The sequence below is a fragment of the Lipophrys pholis genome (assembly GCF_963383615.2).
Source record: "Lipophrys pholis genome assembly, chromosome: 3".
In the NCBI taxonomy this organism is placed as follows: Eukaryota; Metazoa; Chordata; class Actinopteri; order Blenniiformes; family Blenniidae; genus Lipophrys; species Lipophrys pholis.
This window is the reverse complement of record NC_137627.1, coordinates 11211304-11225084: the sequence shown is the minus strand read 5'-3', so window position 1 is coordinate 11225084 and position 13781 is coordinate 11211304. Positions and strand designations below refer to the sequence as shown.

The 13781-nt window shown below is 41.6% G+C and overlaps 1 protein-coding gene across 8 annotated transcripts; it reads right to left on the bottom strand.

Annotated features, from left to right (window-relative positions):
• Positions 1–403: 403 nt before the first annotated feature.
• On the bottom strand, positions 404–12758 carry sh3bgr (SH3 domain binding glutamate-rich protein). 8 transcript variants are annotated; one of them, XM_080459621.1, is made up of 11 exons: positions 12530–12758; positions 10270–10455; positions 9948–10028; positions 9307–9381; positions 7127–7156; positions 4949–4975; positions 3972–3995; positions 3676–3702; positions 2597–2629; positions 2033–2095; positions 404–1083 (listed from the first exon to the last, which is right to left on the bottom strand). In XM_080459621.1, the coding sequence occupies exons 1-10, from the start codon at positions 12572–12574 to the stop codon at positions 2078–2080; spliced, it is 546 nt and encodes a 181-aa protein (XP_080315747.1). In that variant the 5' UTR covers positions 12575–12758; the 3' UTR covers positions 404–1083; positions 2033–2077. The 8 variants fall into 8 exon arrangements, with proteins under 8 accessions (XP_080315747.1, XP_080315744.1, XP_080315749.1 ...); XM_080459618.1 differs by lacking the exons at positions 3972–3995; positions 4949–4975 and adding exons at positions 5348–5371; positions 7765–7998 and having other exon boundaries at positions 12530–12666; XM_080459623.1 differs by lacking the exons at positions 3972–3995; positions 4949–4975 and adding an exon at positions 5348–5371.
• Between the last annotated feature and the right edge of the window lie 1023 nt (positions 12759–13781).

Genomic DNA, 13781 nt, shown 5'->3' with positions numbered 1-13781 from the left:
ACCAACTATGTGAATAGCCAAACTTTCCACTTTCTGACACCACTATATTCATTTTAAAGCAATTCGATTCAAACATTTTAACACTAAGAGACATATATATGTAAGTTGTAAAATCGGATGCATTTTAAAATATCAGATTAGCAATTTATAGTACGTCATTCACAAAAACTGGGGATGTTCTAATTTTTACTTAATGAATCTGAATAGTTGTATCACTGCAACACTTTTGAACTATTCCTAGTCTTATTTTTTTTACCATATTTTCTATTAATAGTGTATGTTCTCATCCATCTCTGCTCAGAAACCCTTGGGACGAGACATTTGCTTTCCTGCTCATGCACATGGTCTATTGACCTATAAACATGCCAACAAAAGAGTTAAAAATAAACAAAACATAGCCAGTAAGGATGTCTTCCTTTTTTAAAAGTCTACTTTATTCCATTTCCCAATGGATCCAAGTCTTAGCCACATGTTTCAAGCTTCGTTCAACAAAGTGCATTGATTAGACAGCAGTATTGGCACAAGTAGTTGTAGTGGTGGTGGAGTAGTTTGCACTCTTGCAGTATGTGCATATTTCCTTTCTCATGTGGTCGTTCGAAGTCTCACTTTGCTCTAATACATTCAGCTGATAGAAGAAGGCACAATATTGGAATAAAAGAAGGACGGCTTGGAGACAGTGTGTTATGATCTGTTGAATCTGATATCAAGCAAGGAGCCACAAGCTAAAAGTACGCCAAGGTTACCAAGTTCACTGCCTCTGTGTTAGAAAAGTTGAATTTCCTAGAAGGACAACATGAGAAATACAATATGTTGGCACTTAACAAAACAGAACATTTTACAAAAGCTACTCATTACAACCAAACCAACACCACTAAACTGCTCTGAGCTGTTTCATTACAGTATGTCTCGACACTCAAAATATAAAAATTAAGTCAACATTGCAGTCAAAAAGGGGAAAGGAGTAGGCACATATGTGGGTCATGGGACTTTTCAGCTTGGATGGCGCCTTCGAGCACGTGGTTTCCAGCAGGGTCCAGTGCAGCTTTGGGTCGGGGAGAGGCAGAACAAGGGGACACTTGCGGGCTGGAACACAAGACAGGCACAATAAAAATTGAAATTAAAAAATGAGGTCGCACATTTCCTTGCTGTCTGTGCCACCACTGCCACTATGCCCGTACCACCCAGTGTGCAAGCTCCTCCGGAGGCATATCTGAAGCTCACTTAGCAGCTTCCTCTAACGAGGCATGACAGGGGCTCGCAGGGTTTGGGAGACAGCGAAAGGAGGAGGGGGCCATTCCTTCAGAGTCGGCTCTGTTGCTCTTCCTGCAGTGGGTCCTGCATGTCTGACATGCACAGGAAAACTAAAAGATGGGCTTTGAAGATTACGAATATTATCATCACAGCCATCATCATCATCAGTGCCACTGCCTCAGAGGATTAAAAAAAGGGAGAGGATTGCGAGAGGTTTCTGTTGAGGCTCCAGATGATCCCTGTTTGTGTGTGTGTGTGTGTGTGTGTGTGTGTGTGTGTGTTCACTGAAGCTGGTTGCAGATGAAGCCAGTTGTGGCTTTCCCTTGTAAATAGGCTGCTGCTTTATTTTTTGTTTCTGTTTGAACGCCATACAGTTTAAGTCAATAGAGAACAAACTCCATCCTAACTCCAAGGTGAAAATAGAAAGGTCTCAGTGTAAGAATATGAGATTCAAGCATTTTATGTAACAAGGCAAGATGATGTTGAATGTAGTGAAACCATCATTCATAATACAGTACAATGAAGCTAGAGCTGACAGGTGGAGGAATTACAGTATTTTTCATGTGTCTTTGGCTTGATGGTCAAATGAACACAGAAATGAGAAAACACTGTTCTAAAGAAAGGATTATCTTTATAATTTATCTGGTTATATAAAATCCAAATATAAAAGCAACACGCATTAAGTGGTATTTTTTCTCTCAGTCCACATAATGTTGCACTGCCCTCCAGTGGTGAGGCAAAGGTACTGAAACAAATTGTCAGGTGGAAGAAGAGTTTTTACCTGAACAATAGTAAAGTCGACATCAGGGAGATTGTCTGGCTTCACCTACTCAGCCTCTTCCTCCTGTCGAGACAAAGCAATCATGAGCCGATAACCAACAGAAAGAGCAGTGACAGGCAGCAAAGTTCGAAGGTCAACGTGTATGTGTTCAAATCTCAATGTATTTAAAAGTGATTGTTAAATTTGTGACACTGTCACAGCATACTTCAGTCTCTGTAAGAAAAAGTTGTGCGGACCAGAGTTAGACAAACTACAAGAAGGGTTTATTGGAGTCAAAGGAAAAGATCCATTTGATCTTCTCAGTTTGTTGCACAAACACAATCTCAATACCTCCCACAACAGCCTGTATCGCTTTCCAGAAAAACAAATGTCTTTTTTCTTAGATCTATCCACTCAGACCGATGACTTCATTCTCTACAGTCATCCTGACCAAGAGCTCATGCTGATTTGTGTTTGGGTCCCACACAGATCTGCCCTCTTAGCAACATTTAAATAACAAGACTTTCTGCGGGCACGTCGAGCACAGGCAGAATTTCTGACTTGAAAATTTAAGCGCAATACTACCTGTGTTTCTTCCACTCCTTCCTCTTCTTCTTCCTTTGGGACATTTAAAAAGAGAGAAAGAAATAAAGATTTATTTTTTTTTTTAAGTTATTGTCCAAAGGACAGGGAAGTGAGAGGACTTCATGTTAGTATTTCACGGAGGGTGGGTAAATAATGGAGAGGAAGTAATCCAAGAGAAGAGTGGTAGGTAATGAGAACAGGGTCAAAACAAACCGGTGAAACTAATGACTAACAGTTATATGTGTATACTGAGGTAAGCTCGGTGTTACAAGAGTAGGGGCTACAGAAATTCACACCGTCGGGCAATTTATATTCACCAGTTAACCTGAGACTCATGTTTTGGAACGTAGGAGGAAACCACAGTTAAACACTTGCAAACTCCAAACAGAGATGTGTCAAACACTGGCCAGAATGCTAAGCACGACACCCCATGCGTCCCTGGAAACATTACGACTCAGCAAATCAGGGTGGGTCCAGTCCAACAGAAAATGTATTCTCTCCTTCATACGGTAACACAAAAAAAAAAAAAAGAGCTCTGTCTTCTCCATCTACACTTTGAAACTTGTCACATCTTCTTCACATCCACTCGGTTCACATCGCTCTTGGCAAAAACGAAGAAAAGTCAGAACAAAAGGAAAGGAAATGTCACCCTGTCAAGTCAGTGCACCCCCAATCTTCTTCGTGCAACATAACCAAACTGAAAACATGTCCGAGGGATGCACACAGGCAGAGCCGAAGTACACAGCAAATCTTTCCACCTGTTCTTTCAACATCAAAACAAAACAAAGCAGTCAAAATGTCTTAGCAGGTTGGGAGAAAGTGCCTCTGGTGATATTTTCTAAAGTTCACACAACACCGGACAAATACTGTGTCGTCTTATCTCAGAGGTAAAACTCATGAATAAATATGCGAGCTGTACCACAGTCGTGCAATGGACTGAATGGTATACCACTGCCTAGAAGAAAGAAACCAAAAAAGAAAGCTTTTGTTTGTGATCACATCATGCATAAAAACCCCAGTTTCAGTATGATTCACACCATGCGGGACACATGGACAAAGACCGCATGATCTAAATATACCTCTTGTACTTCTGTCTCTTCTTCATCCTAAGGAAAGTAAATCAGGGGGTGTTGAGTTTGTGAATATTAACAAGGAGGAATGAAGCCAACACAATGGTCCACATACGACTGGTATTTCTGTTACCACACCAACTCCACCTTCAGATATAATATTGTCATGTTTGTCATGCTGCACACCATCAGGCATCTTCATGGGAAAGGATCTTAAAGTCCATGCAGCACACAGAGGGAGAAAGAGAGAGAGAAAGGAAGAAAGGAGGAAGTGGATGAAGACGTCACAAACAACAGGAAACTACCTCACAGCCTGGTCCATCTTGCTCCTGCAAGGAAGGCAAGACAAGTACATGGAGACAAAGAGACAGAAAAGGAGGCGAAGCAAAGCAGAGAAGCATAAGTGACAGTCGGCAGAGGACTTTACACACAGCACTTTAAACCACTAAACTTTTTCCTTTAGCCAAAAACAAATTAAGCTTAAAGGTATTAAAGACATTTTTGGTCAAGAATTTGGTCAATTCTGAACTTTTTATTATTAAATATTAACCCTGTTCAATAGTGCGGTGTGAAAAGTGACCGAAGTGATAACGGACTCATTAAAACTTGCAACCCCGTCCTCGGGGATAATGTAGAGTGTCGAAGAGGAAAAAGTTGAACAACAAGGAAGGAGGTCTCCCTGTATGTATCCTGACTAGAAATATTTGGGACCAAAGGAACCCACAAAGAGTGGTCTGCTTCTACAAAAGCTTGAAACGCTGAATGTTTGAGTCAGTAATTGTATTGTCAATAAGGATGTGATTAGGATCATAAAGACTAACTGCAACATTCATGAATGATATATATAAAAGGCTAGTGCTGATACAGGGATGCCTGATCTCGAAAATTATTTATTTACAATAATCTTTAAGGTATTCATTTTCATTTTCACAGGTAGGCTGCATTTGCATCATATGCGGAGATCAATCTCTTGTTATAGTCAAAAGTAATGTACTGGTATGAAGAGGCTTACTGTTGTTTCTTTTTACGTATCTGAAGCTACAACTTTAGCCACAAGGTTGGTTCTTTTAGATCTGACATCTTGTTAAACTGCAAATACAAGCCTCTCAGTCTAAGACTAGATATTCTGACCAGAAGTGGAAGACAACACCGAAGAAACACTGGATAAACTGTGAGGTAGCAAAGACAAATTGACTACGAGAGGTGATTGGGAAAAGAAAAAAGAAAAAACAGAATGAATTCGGGAAGGCGAGGGCCTTTTTCAAATATCATGAGAATCTACCTCAAGCTGTCGTAGCTCTTCTTCCTCCTAAAAGAAATGACAGATAACAGGTCAGCAGGCCGCGTGGGGAGCAAAAGAGCACCACAGTCTATTGAAACGACTTCTGACTTAATCTGGAAACTACAGGGAGAGTTGAGGTTGTCAGGCGGCAGCGACCGAACTGGGAGGAAATGAAGAAGAGTTTAGAAGAAAAAAAAAGAAAGCAAAAAGGAGTGATGAAGCCCAAACAGGAGACAGATGAAGTCTGAACAGAGGGAAAATTAAAGAGTGCACAGATCACACGCCCTCGCACCCCCCCTACCCAGACACTACAGCCCTCCCTGGTGTCTGCACCATCAAACCCTACGATCAATTATAGAGAGGAATCACAGAGGGAGACGATCACTGAAGCATGGTTACCTCAGACTGCAAATCCTCTTCCTCCTGGAGGGAGCAAACCAAGAGGATATGGGCAAAAGGGCAAAGAAGGCATGAGATGCCATAGTGTGTGTGTGTGTGTGTGTGTGTGTGTGTGTGTGTGTGTGTGTGTGTGTGTGTGTGTGTGTGTGTGTGTGTGTGTGTGTGTGTGTGTGTGTGTGTGTGTGTGTGTGTGTGTGTGTGTGTGAGATATGAAAACATCAGCAGACATCTGAAATGGATGCATGTCAGTTCTGTGCAACCACACAGGTGATGGATGGGCTGGAACACTCGCTCAGGAACATTAGATGAAATAATATTAGTTTATGTAGCGTGTTAGCAAACGACTGTAAAGCGTGGAATTCGGCAGTCGGAGTGAAATGTTGCAAAACTATTGAAAAACCATTTCATGGCGCTTCATAAACACAGGTGGGTGTTTGTGGGAGGAGGGTAACTGCAGCCACCTGAGGCTCATCAGGAGCCGATTACCACCTCCCGCCCCCGGAGGTGCTCTGGCTCCCGATATCCAAACCCTCATAGGAGGCTGATTACCTCCTCCCCATAAAGGGGTACAAGCTGCGTTGATGGAGACACACAGCAGCCGGGCAGGCGGCAGGAGAGCTGGAAGAAGACTGAGTGTGCTGGAAGAGCAGCCAAGCTGGAGAGGGAGGGCGGCAACAATTTGTGAAACGAGTTGACCTGAAGATACTATAAGAGACGGCAAGTGCTTATATTCAAGCACTTTAGAACAGGCGATAGTGTACTTGGTGATGATTGCGTTAACCTTCTGTCACATCTGACAACCTTTACTGAGACTTATTTCATCATTAATTAAAATAATATTAATTCGGTTTCAGTGCAGAGAAAGTCTAAATATGACACCATCCACCTCTTTACCCACCCAAAATCAGTCCTTACCCTGGTTTGCTGGATGGTCTGTCACACTTAGTCATAAACTGGAAGCATGAATCACATGTTTGATATTCACATGAGTGACGCACAGAAAAAAAGCGTGTGGGGCAGATGGTGTTGTGTCAGCAAATACTTGTAATCACCCAAGAACCAGACACAAGCAAAGATTAATCCGAGAAAAGAAAAAAACTTTCAGCATCATTCAAACTGACATAACTTCCAATCTAAAAACAAATGAACTCCTGAGTGTCATTCGTGCTGTTAACTAAATCAATGCATACAATATCACCCTGTTTCATAGTGTCATGTGTGATCATTGGACCAGTAGCACTCTATAAGCCTGATTTCTCATAAAACTATTGACACGTGCACAACAGGGAGAGATCCTCCAGATTTGTCAGTATAGCATTGGGCGCAGTGATACCTCCCTCCAATGTAAGCAGCACTGAGTTAAGAGATGTCAGTAATCCTATATGTTCGGCTCAGTTTAGCAACCAATGAGTTATGCAACATTTTCAGAGGGACTTTCAGGCAGGTTCATCGAGGTACAGTCAGTGGGGAGAACTGGTTCGGATTCTAAACCAGCAAAAGGTTCCGAGAAAGGAAAGAGTTAATGAACATCCACTTTGAAAGTCCATTACGCGTGATGAACAATGTTTTCTGTGTCAGCTGGAAATAATGAAGATGAAACACACAATATGTCAATTCAGTGCAGACATGAGCACAAACGGAGTGATCAGGCAACGACGGTATGATACACTACTGAAAACTGTTGCTGTGAACTACACCTTTAAATTAGATAGAGCAGTCTCTGTCAGTGCTGACTTTAATTTAGTATGACAAAAAATAAAAATAAAAAATGAAACTCACCTGTTCTTCTTCCTCTTCTACCTGGGCCTGCTGATAGAATGACAGAAGCGATAAGGCAGTATTAGACACGTCTCAGATCACGGTCCGCTACACTGTCCAAGATGTGCATCAATACTGAGACACGACAGCATCCACAGATCAGGCTCACTGACTCAAACAGTGTTTGCAGGACCGTACCGACACAAGGTGAAACCGGGACGGTTAATGAGGAATAAATATGCAGGACGAAAAGGGTTGCATCAGTAGGGCAAGAGGTAACAATGACATAACCCCCAAAAGAACAAGGACATCAGACTCATAGAGGGCATCAGAAATGCAGCCGTCACAATATCTGTGATGCGACACATGAAAACGGTGAACAGGAGAGTTGCAACACTGTGTGTTAGTAAATGACTGAGTCCGGAGAGAGACTTGAGTAGGAGATGCAGTACAAGGATGACAGGAAACTTGTAAAGGAGGCAAACCTTAAATATGAAAGAAAAAGAATGTTAACAGGGGAGTAAGGTGCCGAGTGGAGGAGAGACAGAGCATTCCAGGAGTGATGGGAAGGTGTAGGAGGGGAAAAGACTCTGAACATTCAAGGGATGGAGGAAGGAGCAACACGACAGGAGGTCGAATTCTAGTTAAGAGGCAATTACTGTGTCTTCTGCGACCTCGTCTGATTCTTCCACTGCCTCTCCCCCCTCCTCCTCCTCCTCCTCCTCCTCCTCCTCCGCAGGGGCCTCGTCTCCTGCCGTTTCTCCCTCAGCGGCTTCATCGTCCGCAGCCTCTTCGTTCTCTTCTCCCTCCGCCTCATCACCCTCACCTCCCTCCCGTGCATCGTCCTCTTCCTCTCCGTGTGCGTCCCCATTACGCTCCTCCACTGGAACCTCCTTATTGGGAGGTGGAAATAAAAATGTGTGATCAAAGAAAACAAATGGCGTCTCGGGCACTGCTTCGCGTACAGCAGGGTGTTCGGGTCAGCAGTCGGAGAGGCTTAGAAAATTCAAATGTCATTGTTAGTTTAACAAAAAGTGAACGAATGGGGGAGGAGAGGTTAAAAGGGAACATTTCAGCACTCAAAAATTGAAATTAAACATAATGAATGCAAATATAAAATGAGAATGTGAAAAAGACTTCAAGCCGACAGCTAATCACATTGATTTAGTACAAAGGACAGGAATTAAAAGACTAATCATCTTATTTTGTGGCATTATTTGTCACAGTATATTTTAAATATATTTTGTCATGAAATTTTGAATTATACCCTTTTTTTGTACCTGTCAGAAAAATGATTGTTTCAATATTTAATATACGTGCAATACTAGATTACATTAAACTAGTAAATTGCACCATTTGAAAATAAAGATAAAATTTCAATTTAAACAAAAACGAAACATTTATCAGCGTATTAGTTCCTATTCAAGGCCAAATGAGCCTCGCCTCAAGAGGAGAAGCACTGATTTGACAGCTGACAGTAATCCTATCTGTTCAGCTGATATCAGCAACCAGTGATTGATGCAACATCTGCAGAATGACTTTGGGGCAAGTGCATCAAGAGAAGTCAGGGGCAGTGGTGAGAATTAGTCTAAGTATAAACTAGCAGTGATGAAAGGAAAGAGTTAGGGAACATCATATCTTCTGGATTTTTAGGCAGGTCTCAACCCTGATTGATAGTCTCAGCTTTTACCAATATCATATCCTCGTAAAGACAAGTGTCAAAAAGTGAATACATGAGCATGCTCTGTAAAAAAAAAAAAAAAAACCTGAAGAACCAGCAGGAATTTTCTTTAGGAAGGAAAAAAAAAACGTTAGAAAAGTTACTGGTGGTCAAGAGGTATGAAATATATGGAATGTTTTTATAATTATGCTCTGAACAAAACTATCGATGTGCACAGAACATTGATTTTCACAACTCAAACAGAACATACATCACACTTTGCGGTGAACTCGGATTCCACTTACATGAACTCACAGTTTTTAGGCTGTCACGAACTGAACGCTCTCATGCAACACAAAGATTAGTGGACGTGATGAGTGGGACACAGCAGCCGTGTGGACATTAACATCTGTTCAAGTCACCAGTTATGGACAGAAGGGAAGTTGGTAAGGACGGACTGGATGGGAGGAAAAAAGGTGAGACACGGTGAGATGAAACAAAGCATGGAGGAACACAGAGTGAAAGTAACGACGGCTATTACTATTGAGTCATCAGGATTTTCCTCAGCGTGGGTCCCGTTTTCCACAATAAGAGCCTTCTCGGCCTGCTCTCCCTCCTGCGTCGGGGGAATGAGCCAATAGAACACAGACTTGATTTCAACACTTGCTGTAAATCATCAGCTTATACATCGCCTACATATGCCCACACAAACAATTGTCTTCATATGTGAATTATTCAAACTTAATATACAATGAAAAGTTTCCAAATCTAAAGACAATGTCAGAGCAGGACAAGCCCAGGTTGGGATCTTGTTATAAAGCATGTTGGCAAAATACATGATGAATACTTCATTTAATTTAAAGAATTCCCCCCAGAGATTAAAAAGTACTTCTGATTCTGATGAATGTAGTTATCAGATTATATGTACAGTCCCTAGTACAGTCCTAATGTTCTATCACCTAAAATCCTCCAATCTATCCCAGATGGGACAATTTCCGATAACAGAACATCATCATGTCACACCGTATTCAGTGCAACCACAGATAGGACACGGATCTGCTCAGTTATCCAAACGGACATCATACTGTATGGGTGACTGGGATTAATAAATAACATTATTGACTTTAGATGCCTACTGGACAATTCATACTGTTGCAGTGAAAAACAGAACAAAGTCCAAACCTTTGAGCCCGGAGGAGGGGGCAGCCCCAGGAAGTTATACACTGAGTTGTCCTCTTTAGCATCGAAGAATGTCTCATAGTCCTGCATGAAGAAGAGACAAAATATGATCTGTTAGGCCACAGAACTGAGCATTAAGGACATTTCAAGAACAAGGAACATTTTCTTCTGACTGATCAAACTTTCCCAACCACTTGCTGCCACAGTGTGTATATATAAATATATATATATACATGTTTTCCTCCCCCATTCAGGAGCTAAACACAGGTCGAACAATAGCAGAGCATACATATTGAGATCTCATTGTGAATGCATGCATACACACCCCACAGTAGCTGTCTTCATTAAAAATCTGGGGTGGGAGGGGGATGCCATTGGCGGGCTTCTTCTCCTCAGGGACGTTCTGCCTCATCCACATGCGGTTGTCCTCACTGCAGGCAATGTCCAGCTGAGCGTAGTCCACCTTAAGAGCCTCCAAGAAGCCAACCACATCCTGCTGCTTCTTCTTGATCTTCAGATCCCCAAAATAAAAAGCACACACTTTAAGAAAGCCAGCGGTGAGTTTCTATGCTTATTCTATTCTGGATAGTGTGGACGCATCACTGATTGCACATTGCATGGGAAGTCGGATGTATTATTCAACCAGAGACGTTACAAATTGCTGCTGTCTGGTCTGTTATTAAAAACTACAACAAACTCAAATCTGCTTCAGGCTGCATCCTTCTTTTCCCTCTTGAGTCTCCTGTCAAACCCAAGGAAGATAAAAAAATTAAAGCATAAATCAAGGTTTTTCACAACATATTGAACCAAGTCGCAATTTTTGGTTAAATATACATTAAAAGAATATTTTTGTTAACAGGTTTTTATGGTTGAAAAGCTTCAACTCTTAACTCTTTTCGTGCTAGTTAGATCATCTTAATTTATAATAAGGGTTACATTTTTGAGCCTGCAACAGGTATGCAGTAAAGGTTATTACGGCATTTTTATTTATCCAGTTCTAAAAATGAGTGTTTAATGAAATAATGAATAAAATTATCCCACACTTCTATTTAATCATGGTTGTTTCTATAAAATTAAAAGAACAAAAAGATACTGGAAAAGGAGTTTCCCTTGAGTCCAATCTTTTCCTGCTGAACCACTGAAGCCCGCTGGCTCCCCCAGGTGAGGCCCACCTGACACTTCAAACATCAATGTCCTGCCTGAAGAATAAGAGAATTTGCCGGCCTCACTCTAAAATGAGTCACAGTCCTTTCAAATCATTAATCACTTAAAAACACTTAAAGAATTTGAGTAATCCAGTTAATTCTTTGGTTTTATGTCTGTTACATTACAGAAAATTGAACAGCAAGTTCAGGAAAATGTGATTTTGGATATCTTGGATACCTGATTCTATCAGGAAAAAAAGATCCATGATTATATTAGTTTTCAAACAACGATAAGTATTCGATACTAAACACAGATGTAATTTTCTTTTTAATTAAAACTTCAACTTTTCTTAAAGAGAAAGCATTGGAAGCTTTTTTTATACAACCCCAGGTTCTTTAAAGTGGGTACAGACACTGAAATCTACACCTGCCCTTGCCATAAGACTTTAAACCACACCTGCTCTTATAAACCAGACCAGGATTCTCTTTCTCTTTCAACTACAAATGGATTCTTCAGACCTGATCTGGATTTTTTTTCCCCCCATCAAACACAGTTCCATCAAACAAGCCTCTTGAAATTCGACTTAGGACTGTGTGAAGCTCTTTGATTCATCAAATCCCACCCATGGATCTTTTTTTTTTTTTTTTTTTTTGCTCTTTGTTCTTAAACAGGGGTCTTTCAACTACATCAGAACTTAATAACTCACACCCACATGGACTTTTACAACTTTACCCAGGCGCTTATGTTCATTTCTCAAATGGTGTCTTAGCAATCCAAAATATGCTCGACCAAATGGTTGAACGCATGTTTAGGATTTAAGGCAGAAAGATGATCAGGTAATTTTGGTAGATAACACATTTTGGAGAGGCAACCTTCAAACAGCTTCTAACAAGATCAATCTGTGATCTTTATGATGTGGGGGGGGGGGGGGGGGCTGTTAAGTGGGCCTCCATGCACATACTGCTCAGTGCACTGGTTCAAACTGCTTATTTAGCTTTGCCAAAAGTAGATCCGAGGGAATGGATTCACCCTCCCCTCTGCAGTCATCACCCCACTTAGTTAATACAGTCACTTAGACGTAAATCTCATCACAAACAGACTTTTTTTTGGGGGGGGGGGCAACATCTCTACTAACTTCATGCTGTGTGGTCTCAATATAAAGTGATCTGTGACGTGGGGTTGTAGAAAGCTCTGTGTAAATCACATCGATAACTATACATAGAGCTGGAGTCCTTCTCAGGCATATATCCGAACACAAATCAAGCCATACACTTGCACCTTAGGAACCGTATGAGAGAAATCACAGGCAGGCGACGCTCATTTCGAAGTTTTATAGTTTCTGAAGTCAGTGCGGGTCACCGTCCCGATCGGTTCCAGGCGCACAACTTCGGGAAAGATCACCCTGAAGAGAAATCAGTCGGTCGGGAAAGGAAGCTTACCGCTGTGGATCCCGACGAGGTGGCGAGGAATACTTTGATAACCATTTTGTTACAATGTATTCTGAAGAGTATGCAACAAGTAGGCTCTTAAAGGAGCAGGCAGCCTCTTCTATTATTAGAGCGCGCCCGGGACGGAGACACAGCGCTGAGATCACGCGCGCGCGCGCGCGCACGCACACACACACACACACACACACACACACACACACACACACACACACACACACACACACACACGACACGACACACACGGAGTTATTTCTGTCTCCAGGCTCCATCAGGGAGGGATTGGTGGGCTTGGCCCCTAGGGGCGCAGCGCCACACACACTGATTGGCAACTTCAGCTGTCTGTTGGTCCAGGACGCAGTGAAGTTAAGATACCAAACCCTCACTGAGTGCATATATGGACAGAAATAGCACTGACCAGCACTGTAGGCTGCAGGTCTGTGAGGTTTTAAGCGCTCCTATGTTGAGCAGATTCAGTCATCTTTGTTTACTGCTTCAGACTCTCAAAAACTGGTTCCAACATGAGTGTCTTATGCTCGACAAGGTCATGAATTCTCTGTTGCACTCCATCGGAATTTCAGTTTTTTACAAAGTATACAAATACTGCATATCATAATTCTAAAGTTTTCTATAATTTTTTTTTTAAATAAATAAAATAAAGTTTCAATAGGTGCACCCTGGACAGAAAAAGAGGAACAAAACGTCACCAAAAGATAATTTACGGTCAATAGGGCATATTTTGGGGCTGTGGGAGGAACCTGGTTACCCGGTAGAAACCCGCTCATGCACAGGGTTAACGTGCAATCTCCACGCTGGAAGAGCTGGCCTAGATTCAAACCCAGATTATCTCCATGAGGAACGCCTCTAATGACTATAGAACCGTAATTTATCCTGCAGACAACTATAAAGTCATCTTTGCATATAAATCAAACTTTGCCTATCCTATCTATATTATACTGTTTTACATCTTCTGATGCATTCAAGCAGCTGAAACATCAAGAATCAGTCCTAAACTCAGGAGAAGCTCATTTTAGTTTGGGGGTCACATACAATCCAGCTGGTCTTAAATGGGCTGAAGCAACATAAAGATGATACGATAACTGAAAAATAATCACATCTCAAAATGACTTCCATAGTTTTAGTTTAAGAACCTGTAAATACATGTTGAACCTTATTTTACTACCACAGTGTCTCGAGACAAAGCCCGTCACTTCCTTGTTTGTACAATCCCTGCAGTCTTAAGTAC